The 12,353-nt window shown below is 41.8% G+C and overlaps 1 protein-coding gene across 2 annotated transcripts in view; it reads left to right on the forward strand.

Moving 5' to 3' along the window:
- The window catches only part of SCRN3 (secernin 3), a 30,451-nt gene extending 19,495 nt beyond the window's left edge, over positions 1 to 10,956 (forward strand). The window contains exons 5-7 of one of the 2 annotated variants that reach the window (XM_036493075.2): positions 7,925 to 8,087; positions 9,014 to 9,188; positions 10,708 to 10,956. In XM_036493075.2, the coding sequence (XP_036348968.2) occupies positions 7,925 to 8,087; positions 9,014 to 9,188; positions 10,708 to 10,878 (509 nt within the window). In that variant the 3' untranslated portion in view covers positions 10,879 to 10,956. Of the gene's footprint in view, positions 1 to 7,924; positions 8,173 to 8,694; positions 8,835 to 9,013; positions 9,189 to 10,707 lie in introns of those variants that run through there. The other variant, XR_009245464.1, reaches the window with a different exon arrangement.
- The last annotated feature ends 1,397 nt before the right edge of the window (positions 10,957 to 12,353 follow it).

Here is a 12,353-nt window from a genome sequence, read left to right on the forward strand (position 1 = left end):
TATTTTTATTACAAAGTCAGATATACAGAGAGGAGGAGAGACAGAGAGGAAGATCCTCTGTCCGATGCTTCACTCCCCAAGCGAGCCGCAACGGGCCGGTGCGCACCAATCCGATGCCGGGAACCTCTTCCAGGTCTCCCACGCAGGTGCAGGGTCCCAATGCATTGGGCCGTCCTCGACTGCCTTCCCAGGCCACAAGCAGGGAGCTGGATGGGAAGTGGAGCTGCCGGGATTAGAACCGGCGCCCATATGGGATCCTGGGGCGTTCAAGGCGAGGACTTTAGCCACTAGGCCACGCCGCCGGGCCCATCCCCCAATTTTGTTTTAAAGAGTTATTTGAAAGACGGAGTGGCATGGAGGGAGAGACAGGAGAAAGATCTTCCATCAAATGATTCACTGGCTAAATGACTGCAGTAGCTGGAGTTGGACCAGATGGAAGCCAGAAGTAAGGAACGCTAATCTGGGTCTTCTATGTGGATGACAAAGACCCAAACACTTGACCCATCTTACGCTTTCCCATGTCTTAGCAGAGAGCTGAATGAGAAATAGAGCAGCTAGGACTGTCACCAGAACTCCATTATAGGATGCTAGCATTCAAAGAACATCTTAATCCACTGTGCAATCATGCTGTCTCCAAGATTTCTAATATTATGTTGAATAAAAGTGATGTATCTGCTTGCCTTGTTCAATATCCTTGTCTTGGTCTCATTTTTAAGGAGAAATATGTAGGGCATTTACCATTAAGTATAATATTAGATGTAATTACTTGTCTGAGAAGACTTCAAAAGTTTGTGGGCAAATGGAATTAAAAGATAAATATTTTTGATCCAAAAGTGTGGAAGCTATGTACACTTTTTTCATAATGCACAGTTTACATAGACTTTTTAAGGAATCCTTGCAGATGTATTTTATAAACTATCAGGTTAAGGTAGTTACTGAGTTTTTATCATGCGTAATTCATTTTGAAGTTTGTAAATTATTTTTCTATATAGACTGATATGTAGTTCTATTTATATATTGCTAGATTCTATTTGCTATATTTTGTTGAGTAATTTTGCAACTGTTTTCATGAGGAATATTGGTATATAAAGTTTGTTATTTACTTTTGTACTGTTTTGGTTGATTTCAAGATCAGGTGGACAGAAAGATCCTCCATCTGCTGGTTCACTCCCCAAATGGTTGTAATGGTCAGAGTTGAGCCAATCTGAAGCCAAGAGCCAGGAGCTTTTCTGGATCTCCCATGCAGGTGCAGGGTCCGAAGACTTTGGCCATCCTCTACTGCTTTCCCATACCACAGTGAGCTGGATGGGAAGTGGAGCAGCCAGGACATGAACCGGTGCCCATATGGGATCCTGGCACTTAGAGGTGGAGGATTAGTCAATTGTGCTGGGCCCAATATCTGTCTTAATACCCTGGCTTCATTCTCGGTATTGGCAAACTAGCAATTTGTTTAGTCTTGGTCCTTCTCTTTCTCCTTATTTCTGTAATGTTTTATGTAAAAATGAATTTAATCCTTTATCTCTGTTCTTTTTTTTTAATCTATTTTATTGTATTGTTGTTGACAATCTTTACATAGTTAATTACAGTTAAAGAAAGAAAAAGAAAAAAAAAAGGTTCAGGGGGATAGGGAAGTGGGTAATACTATTATGTCCATATTGTTTCCATCATGTATCCGAGGTAGAGAGGGATATTGAGGGAGAAGCCCCACCCGGTTTCCCGCCCACCCCGAGTCCCGGATGTGGGGCATGCTCTGAGATATGTGCTCGAGTGGTGTTAATAGTTCTCCGGTTATGAATCGCTGCCAGTTTCGCTCGATGAGGTCGTCCACTGATTGATATGGTTCATCATAAAGTCTCCATTTGCCCCATATTTCGCTGCCAACATATAGCTGAGATGAATGAATGATCTGCTCTGTCGTCTGTCTTTTCTTGATTAGAGTTCTGAGTCCAGCAGTTCTATTGGGGAGATCTCCAAAGAAACTTTGAGGTATTCCCAGACTAGTTTCTTGTATGTTCTAGCAAGCACAGGGCCCGGCACAGTCCATCACCCTGATTAGCTGGTGGTTTCAATTGCTGGGTTGGTTCTGTTTTCGGTCCCGAGTTGCACTGGAACCAGTGGGTGTTGCAGTCCAGTCTGGTTCGGCCCTTACATCAACCAGTGGGAGCTGCAGCCTAGTTGGGGCGACCCACAATAACCCCCATCAGGCCCACCCCCTACCCTGGTTTGCCAGTATGTGTAGCAGAAGACCAGTCTGTCCCCCATCCCATTTGGCTCTTGTACTTGTCAATGGGTATTAAAGCTTAGTTCTATCTAACCAACTCAACCATCCAGGCCTCACGGGTGTTGTTGAGTGCCTCTCTATCTAGCCATCCCAGCTCCCATCCTAGTTTTCATGCCCTCCCACGGGAAGAGTGATCCAAGAAGGGGGAACCCACTTTTTCCCTCCCAGGTCTCTCTGTCCCGGTTTATGCACTCTTTATGTGGTTCTGTGATTTGACTTGACAGAATCAGTCCCCAGCGCCAGCTTCTGCGGCTATGCCCATACATCCCTCACCCACTCTAATTTATGCTTGCACCAGCAGGAATAATCAGCCCAGCCTGGCTTTTCCCTGGTCTAATCCACATGCAGCGCACAGGTGATGTAGCCTTGCTTAGTCTGGTCTGTCTCTATCCCAGCCCACGCTCTCCAGTGGGAGTAGCTGTCCAGCGAGGGGACCAGCTCCTTAATCCCCCTGCCGGTTCTGCCCCTCCCTTCCTAGATCTCACGTGTGCTGGTTGGATGCTGCATTCATATCCAATACAGGCAACCACGCCCTGGCATTCCATAATGTGTACTTGTTTTGTCGCGACCAAACCCGGCTCAATCCCCCACTCTGTTCTGGTGATCGGATTTGCCAGTGTATGACATGAACTGATTCAGCCTAGTCTGCTCCTGACCCATGCTGAATGTGTGCCAGTGGGAAACTTTCCATGGCCTATTCTGGGCTGTTTCCTATCATGCTTCTTGCGCTAACCTGCAGGGACTGTGTCCTGCTAGAGGAGTTGCCCAGGCTCCTCCATCAGAACCCCTCCCAATGGCAGATTTTGCACATGCCAGGGAGTCCTTGAGCCAACCCTACCCAGTTCACCTCCTGTCCTAGCAGGAATAGTGGCTTTTCCTGGCTGGCTTTCACCCCATTCTGGTTCTTGTTGTTGGATGTTTCAGCCCGGCCATGGCTCATCCATACCCACATACAGCTCACACATGGCTCAAGAGGGGATTGAGACCCAGCCTAATCAGTCCCACATCTACCCTCTGGTTCTCCATGACACCAGATGGTATTGGGATCTGAACTGGCCTGGTGCATCCAATCCCAGCCCACATTAGTGCCTCAGGTGACTACAACTGTTTCCTAGATAGAATGCAGCCCCCATCCCAGCACACGCGCCCCTTGGTGGGAACCTCAACCCAGTTAAGGTGTCCCCATGCCTCCCCAACTGGGCCTGTTCCTAGCTGTAGATCATACGCCTGCCAGTGGTTGCTCTGACTCAGCTTATCTCAGTCCCTCACTTGTCCTGGCCTCTGCCTTAGACAGTGTGACTTAGCGTCCTTGACTCAAGTAGCTACCTAAGCAGCGATTCAGACAACCAAAACCACCCCGCAAGGCGGTGGACGAGCCTTTAGTCTTCTCCATGCCCATGGAGCAACGATCCCTCCGGTAAGCGAACCCCCATATGTTCGCAAACCATGAGGGCAATTTGGGAGCTGGACTAATCCAGCTCCGTCCTGCCGCTTAGGGCGGCCAGTGCACCAATTGGTGCCAGGCTCTGCCTGTTGGCCGCCCAGCGGCGAGCTCTGGGGATTTTATTATTTGTAATAGCTGCTCAGGGACACTCATGAATTAGGCCAACTTTAGTATAGGTGAAACATGAATCCCTGGCGACTGCCAGTGATAGGGACATGTAACTCTTTGCGCTTGCACCTGCAGGTCTACTTTCATCGGGGATGCTGGGCCATGGTGTCTCTGGTAGAGGCCAAGACAGGAGAGGTCCTGAGACAATTGAGTCAGAACATTCACTGTTGGGTGCGTGATCTGCCGCCATGGAGCAGGCCATTTGGTCAGCGGGGGGGACACCCTAACTGGGTTGAGGTTCCCACCAAGGACACGAGTGCTGGAATGGGGGCTGCGTTCTAGCTAGGAAACAGTCATGGTCTCCCATGACGCTAGTATGGCAGGGATTGGATGCACCAGGCTGGGCCAGACCCCAGCACCATCTGGTGTCCTGGAGAACCAGGGTGGATGTGGGACTGACTTGGCTAGGTCTCAGTCCCCTACTGAGCCATGTGTGAGCTATACATGGGTATGAACGAGCCATGGATGGGCTGAGTCATCCAGCAACAGGAACCAGAGTGGGGTGAAAGCCAGCCATGAAAAGCCACTGTTCCTGCTAGGACAGAAGGTGAACTGAGAAGGGCTGGCTCATGGACCCCCTGGTATGCGCAAAATAAGCACAAGAAGTATGATAGGAAACAGCCCCGAATGGGCCATGGAAAGTTTCCCATTGGCATACATTTGGCATGGGTCAGGGGCGGACCAGGCTGAATCAGTTCATGTCATCCACTGGCAAACCCGGGCACCAGAGGAGAGTGTGGGTCGGGCCAAGTTCGGTCGCGACTAAAACTAGTGCATGATACGGAATTCCAGGGAGAGATTACCTGTACTGGATTAGAATGCAGCACCCAACCAACACGCGTGAGAACCAGGAAGGGAGAGGGTAGAGCAGCGAGGGGATGGAGGGGCTGGTCCCCTCGCCGGACAGCTACTCTCATTGGATAGTGTGGGATGGGATGGGGACAGGCCAGACTGGGCAGGGCTGCAACACCTGAGCGCCGCACGTGGACTAGAACAGGGAAAAGCCAGCTTGGGCTGATTATTCCTGCCAGTTCTAGCATAAATTGGAGTGGGTGAACGTTGTTTGGGCTTAACCGCAGACAGCTGGCAGAAGCTGGCACTGGGAGCTAATTCTGTCAAGTCAAACCACAGAACCACCCAAAGAAATCATAAACCGGGGCTGAGAGAGACCCAAGAGGGAAGTGGTGTGGTTCCGCTTCTTGGGTCACTACTCCCACGAGAGGGCATGAAAACTAGGACAGGGGCTGGGGTGGCTAGAAGGAGAGGCACTCAGCAATATCCGTGAGGGCTGGAGAGTTGGTTGGTTGGAGGGAACTAAGCTTTAATGCCCATTGACAGGTACTGGAGCCATATGGGAAGTGGGACAGACTGGACTAGTCTGCTATGTATACTTGCAGACCAGGGTGAGGGGCGGGCCTGGTGGCGGTTATTGTGGGTCGCCCCGACTGGACTGCAGACCCCACTGGTTGATGAAAGAGTCGAGTGCATGCTGGGCAGAACCAGGCTGGACTGCAACACCCTTGGTTCCAGTGCAAGTCGGGACTGAGAACGGAGCCAGCCCAGCGATTGCAACCACCAACTGATTGTGGCGATGGACTGTGCTGGAACCAGTGCTAGCTGGAACATGCGGGAATCTGATCTGGGAATACCTCTAAGTCTCTTTGGTGATCTCCCCAATCGAACTGCTGGACTCAGAGCCCTGGCTAGGAGAGGACGGAGGACGGAACAGGTCAACCAACCACCTCAGCTAAACGTTGGGCAGCGAAATACTGGGCAAACGAAGACTCAATGATGGACTGTGACAATCAGTGGCTTCTTCAATGACCTAATCGAGCTGGGAGGGATATGACTGGCAGCGATCCATAACTGGAAGACTATTAAGACCACTTGAGCAAGTATCTCAGCATGCCCCACATCTGGGACCTTGGGCGGGTGGGAGACTGGGTGGGGATTCTCCCTCAATATCCCCCTTCACCTCAGATACATAAATAATATAATAAAAATCTATATTAAAAAAAATCAACCCTCAAAAAAAAAAAACTTATAATTTTTTGTCTGCTGGTGTTACAGCATAATGTGTTAAGCCTCTGACTGTGAAACTGACATCTTATAAGGGTGCCAGTCCCAGTACTATCTGTTCCAGTTCCGATCCAACTCCCTGCTAATGTACCTGGGAAAGCAGCAGAAAATGATCTAAATACTTGGGCCCCTGCTACCCATGTATGAGATCTGGAAGCCCCTGGCTCCTGGCTTTGTCCTGGCCCAACCCTGGCCATAGTGGCCATTAGGGGAGTGGAGAACCAGCAAATGAAAGAGCTCTGTTTCAGTCTTTCTCTATTTCTTTAACTCTGCTTTCCAAATAAATAAAATCTTCAGAAAAATTTCTTGTATCTAATCAAAGGAAAACGGTTAAACCTATACTGAACCTTTTCTGGAAAGATCCTCATTGAATTAACTGTGGTACCTTCATTTGAAAATGGATCAGGAGATTTTTGCTTATTTACATTCACAAATACTTATTTCTATTTATTTAGATTTATCTATATCTCCAGTACCTGATGCAGTGCTTGTCACTTAATAGATACTTGGTAAATGGGCGGAAACTTAGAGAAAAACACCATCCTTATCTCTGTAGATCTTTTAATCTTATGTTAAAGCTAGATTCAATATGAAGATCATAAATGCATATAGATGGGGATGAAAAGGTCAATTTAGTCCAGCTTAGTTGTAAGTTTTAATTTGAAGGAGTCTTAATTTTATTCAGGAGAAAATTGGTAGTCATAAATTTTTGAGAATAGAACACTTGTGAGAAGAAAAATAGTCTCCTTTTGGAGGACTGCTTTGGGAAGGCTAAGACCTTTTTCTTTTGTCATGAGGTCAGTCAGCTCTGAGCTTCCTCATTGACTATGGGTATGGATAGCAAGAAGCAGAGCTGTTGGGAGGCTCACTGACTTTCAAATTGTTTTGGTTCAACCATCCAAATACTGGATTCTGATCCTCTCTATAACCAGAAACACATGTTTACCCACAGAGGTTTTTTTCTGTTTTCTTATTTTTTCTCAGTTTTTTTTCCCTTAAAATATTAAAAATTTAAATGAGAGCAGAAAGTAAATTATAATCATGTACAATATTTTACTACAAAATTTCATCATAACCCACAGATGCTTAAAACTTTATTAAATTAGTTCAGCAGAATGGTGCACATTAAAATTCCAGGAACCCAATGTGTGTTTTGTGTTCATTCCTACTCACTTTATAATTCATAGTCTTATATAAAGCCATTGATGTCAGGCACAGAAATTATTATAGGAAAATAATTTGTTTTTATTTTTTAAAGATTTGAAAATCAGAATTACAGAAAGAGAGAGAGAGAATGAATGAATGAATGAATGAATCTTCTATCTGCTGATTCACTCTCCAGATGGCTGCAGTGGCATAAGACAGGATCCTAGAGCTTCATCCGGCCTCCCACCTGGATGACAGGGACTGAAAAACACCTGGGCCATCTTCTTTTGTTTGTCGTAGGCCATTATCAGGGATATGGATTGAATTTGCAGCAGCCAGATCTTGAACCAGCACCCATCTGGTTACTTTTCCGACTTTGCCACAGTGCTGTCCCTTGATTTGTTATTTTGTTAAGAATGTCTTGTGAAAGATTGGAAATTAAGCACAATACCATCTTTAATATTTGTCTGCCAGAATGGATAGACTTGGGTAATAGTTGTTGAGATAGTCAGTTCATTACTGACTCAGTGTGGCTTTCAAATGTCTACAAGAGCATTTGGATTTGTGTTACTGCATTACTGATTCTTTCCTCTTAGGGAGTTTTTCCTGTCTACTCCAGTAGTTTTGAGGTTTTGCATACTTTGTGTATGTTTTTTTAAAATATTCCCATCACCATGGAATAAATTTGACAGCTACTGATATTGTTTTAATCTTATTTTATTTATACCAAGACCCATATTTCACATTGTATATTATGGATATATGCATATATATATTTGATGATTCTTAAAAATTGTTTTCTCTAGGAAACATAAATTTTGAAACAATGATGGAGATTCTTCGAGATAAACCAAGTGGCATTAATATGGAGGGTGGATTCATGACAACTGCAAGCATGGTTTCTGTTTTACCTCAAGACCCCAGCCTGCCCTGTGTTCACTTCTTTACAGGAACTCCCGATCCTGACCGGTAAAGTACAGAATGCTATAAACAAGCAAGGGGTCAAAGGGTACGATAGAACCATTAGTTGATGACTTTGTCAAGCTATATTTTTGTTAGACAAATTTCCAAATGTATTTTCTGTTCAGGTTTTACTCTGTAATTTCCATAGGTACATAGATGTTCTCATTTTTTAAAAATGGGAATAAAATGTTAATAGTTTCTTGTGTACACTTACCCCTGCGCCTTTTACTCACAAATGTTTAACATTGTCAAGAAAAGAAAATAATTGGTTCTCTTTATTCAAATTTTAGATATTAAAACATTAGGTTACTGGTAATAGTAAGAAGGTTATATGATATCATTGTGCTGGATTTACTTATGCACTCATATTGTGAAAATACACACATGTTAAATGTAAAATATTAATAGTTTAAGTCATACCTTAATGAGGATTTTATTGACTGTCTTGATATAAGCTAGTAATATTTTTCAAAAAATTTAATGCATGTTACATTTAGAAATATTTTTGTGTTCACTGTTTCTTACTAATAGCTTTTCATATTATTAAAGATATTTGCAAGAAAAATAGAATAGAACCTTATTGACATTGGTATGATTTTCATCGTGAGTCCAGATGTCAATCTCCGATACTGAATATCACCCTTCAGCTGTGGAGGGTGAAGGAAGAAATGGTCAATTAGTACTTCATTGACATTGTTTATGCACCAGGCCCTTTGTTAAGTTCACAAGAATATAAGGCTACACAAAGTTCCAAAGAATATCCCAAGAGTATCAGGGAAGGCAAACACTGGTTTCACCAATATGACAGGAACAATGAACATGTAACATCATTGATAGCAAACTGCTAACCATAGGGAATCTTGGAAGTCTTAAAGTGATGCTAAATATTTTAAATATATTGACATACCAATTTAATGAAGACTCTTTTCTAGATCTGTTTTTAAGCCTTTCATATTTGTGCCACATATTTCACAACTGTTGGATACCAGTTCACCCACATTTGAAGTTGAAGACCCAGTAAAAAAGAAACCACACCTTAAGCCTGACAGAAGACACCCACTCTACCAAAAACATCAACAGGCATTGGAAATATTAGATAATAATAAGGTATGATTAGTTGATCCTATGTGTAATTTCATATCAAATAGAAAGTTTGATTCATTCCATTTATTGAATTTCAGGCTCTCAGCTTTTTTCCTTCCTTCATATAAAAAATAGATTTGGAAATATTTTTAGAAGCTCAGAGTGCAAAAGAGCATTATTATCTTTTGTCTTCAATTAGTAATGTAAGAGGTCTGTTTTAGAGAAATTTAGCACATTAAACATAATAGTAACTAATATCAAGCATGATAGTATTTTTTAAAATTTTTATTGCAAAGTCAGATATATATACAGAGAGGAGCAGAGACAGAAATATCTTCCGTCCTAGGATTCACTCCCCAAGTGAGCGCAACGGCCTATGCCGCGCAGACCCAAAGCCAGGAGCCTAGATACTCCCCCAGGTCTTCCACGTTGGCACAGGGCCCCAAGGACCCCAAGCAGTCCCAGACCGCCTTCCCAGGCCACAAGCAGGGAGCTGGACTGCAAGCAGGGCTGCCGGATCAGCGCCCAAATGGGATCCTGGCACGCTCAAGGCGAGAACCCGAGCCACCAGGCCAAGGCACTGTACCCCTCCTTTTTAAAATTACAATAGTACTTTCATCTATTTATTTTTGAAAGATTTTATTTATTGGGCCCATTGTGATGGCTCAGTGGCTAAATCCTCACCTAGCACGTGCTGGGATCCCATATGGGTGCTGGTTTGTGTCCTGGCTGCACCACTTCCCTTCCAGCTCCCTATATGTGGCCTTGAAAAGCAGAAGATGGCCCAATGCCTTGGGACCCTGTACCCACAGGGGAGTTACAAAGAGAGAGAAATTGTATGGTTTCGTACTGAAGGTTATATTAAGGTTGCAAATCTGTTTTGTTCCATTCTTCCATGATAGTTCAGATTTTTAAAATTATGCTCACTTTCTAGTAACTTTATTTTAGCCTTCTGTTTTTCTAGTTACCATGGTAACTCGTTAATACTAATAATTCCTTTCTTTCCTTTTTCTGTCTTGCTGAAACATGGAGGCAGTCCCAAAGAAAACGGCTTTTAGTTCCTTGACCCCTTAAACAATACTGGTCTGTTTCCCTTATCTAGTAATACTGGTTTTAAATATAGAAGATCTAAACTCATAAAAATAACTTAGCTCAATTTTCAGTAGACTTCCATACATGATTAATATGAGATTTCCAATTGTCCTGTTGTTTTTAAAAAATCTTGCTAATAGATTACTCTGTATAATTGTTTTTGTCTATTAAAATAATAACTTGATATTAATGTATTAACTCAATCTACAGCAATGATTTTTTTCAAAGAATTGTATTCTTTTTCCTTTTTTTTAAATAAAGAAATTTATTTTATTTAGTTGAAAGGCAGAGTGATGGGGGGGGGGGGCGCGGGTGGAGATCTTTCCTCAACTGAAAAATAAGAGAGAAACTAAGCCAGAAACAACTCAAAATGAACAAACTTGTATGTAGATGTGGGTTGGAATTTGATTTGACTTATGTTGTATTTATTTTTATATTTTTAATTATTCAGGAAAAAGCTAAAACTTTGTTGGACAACATGAGGAAACTGGAGAAAGAACTATTTGAAGAGATGGAATCAATGCTTCAAAACAAGCATTTTGATGTGGATAAGATTGTTAATCTCTTTTCTCAAAGTACAAAAGATGAAATTAGAATTTATAACTCAAATATCAGTTCGTAGATACTCTTACCTTACAAATGATATAACCTATAGTTGGAAAGATCTAATTTTCTTTAATAGCATTTAAATAATGTCTTGACCACTAAAACTATATAGTCTTACTGAAATAATGAGAAAAGATAAATGCTGGAATTAGACAGATATATCCTGGAATAGCTAAGTGCTACTCCAAGTATGCACTTGTATCATTTTGTTTTTAACAATAGTAACTTTTGTTTGGCCGAATAATTTATTGCTACATAAAGGGTGAAAGATGATAATGATACATTAATTTATGTTTACTGTAATCATGTAGTGCTTTAAAATAATCAGTTACATCAAAAAAACAGATTCTTCATTAATAATGGAAAACACTTCAAATGGCAAGTTTTTATTTTCTTTCAGGCAACACTGACCACTTTTTTTTGTCTGTTTGTTTTTATTTTTATTTTTCTAACATATTTTTATTGCATTTCATTTTTTAAAAAATGAATTACATTGCATTATGTGATACATTTTTTATGCACTGGGATTCCCCCCGCCCCTTCCCACACCCTCCCCCCACGGTGGATTGCTCCACCTTGTTGCATTTCCATAGTTCAAATTCAGTTGACATTCTTTCATTGGAGGTATTTACCAAGCGTAAAGTCCAGCATCTTATTAAACACTGACCACTTCTTACAAGAAAAATTTTTGGATTTACACATTATGTCTTTATCAGTATAGTGAATTAATTCTATAAATGTGAATTTATTAAACTCAAACTTTTTTTGTCAAGACATGGCTGATGAAATAGCTTTTAATTCTGATTAGCATGAGGGGGTGAATTCTCTTTAATGGGCTTTTCTACTAATAAGATATTTTTAGAAGGGCTTATCTGGGAGATGTGTGAATGGGATAAGAAAACTGAGACTTTAGGAGATACAGCTTCATCTTCCTCTCATTTTTACTTCTGTTCATTTGGTAAAAAAGAATAGAAATGAGGTAATGGCAATGAAGCAGAATTATTATGTATTCTTATATCATAAAAATTATAATATATTATGTATTATAAACATTGTGAGTTCTATCTTCTCAAGACTAATCTTTATTAGAGTTACATACATCTTACCAAGTAGGACAAAACCTGTAAAGATAAAGAAAAATCACATTAAAATACATCATTTTTTGTTTTTTAGAGTTGTCTACTTTTGGTATTTGATTGCATTTTGTCTAATTGGAATAGGATTATAATAAAGAAATGTATTCTTATATTTAAAGGGTTTCCAGGAAGTTCTTTTTCAGAAGTTCTCTCATAAAAAATACAATCTGCCTGCCACTGCTGTTGTCTAAATCATGGAAAAGATATCAGATAAGAATTCAGATGACTGTGTACCCATGTACGGGTCAATAATGGGTGGTCTTAAATGGAAGACCCCTGCATGAAACCTGTATTTCCCTTACTAAAAGTAGGCATTTCTTGGCTAATCCAGGCACACATTTTGAATCTTATTTCT

Source organism: Ochotona princeps, chromosome 5 (genome assembly GCF_030435755.1).
Source record: "Ochotona princeps isolate mOchPri1 chromosome 5, mOchPri1.hap1, whole genome shotgun sequence".
In the NCBI taxonomy this organism is placed as follows: Eukaryota; Metazoa; Chordata; class Mammalia; order Lagomorpha; family Ochotonidae; genus Ochotona; species Ochotona princeps.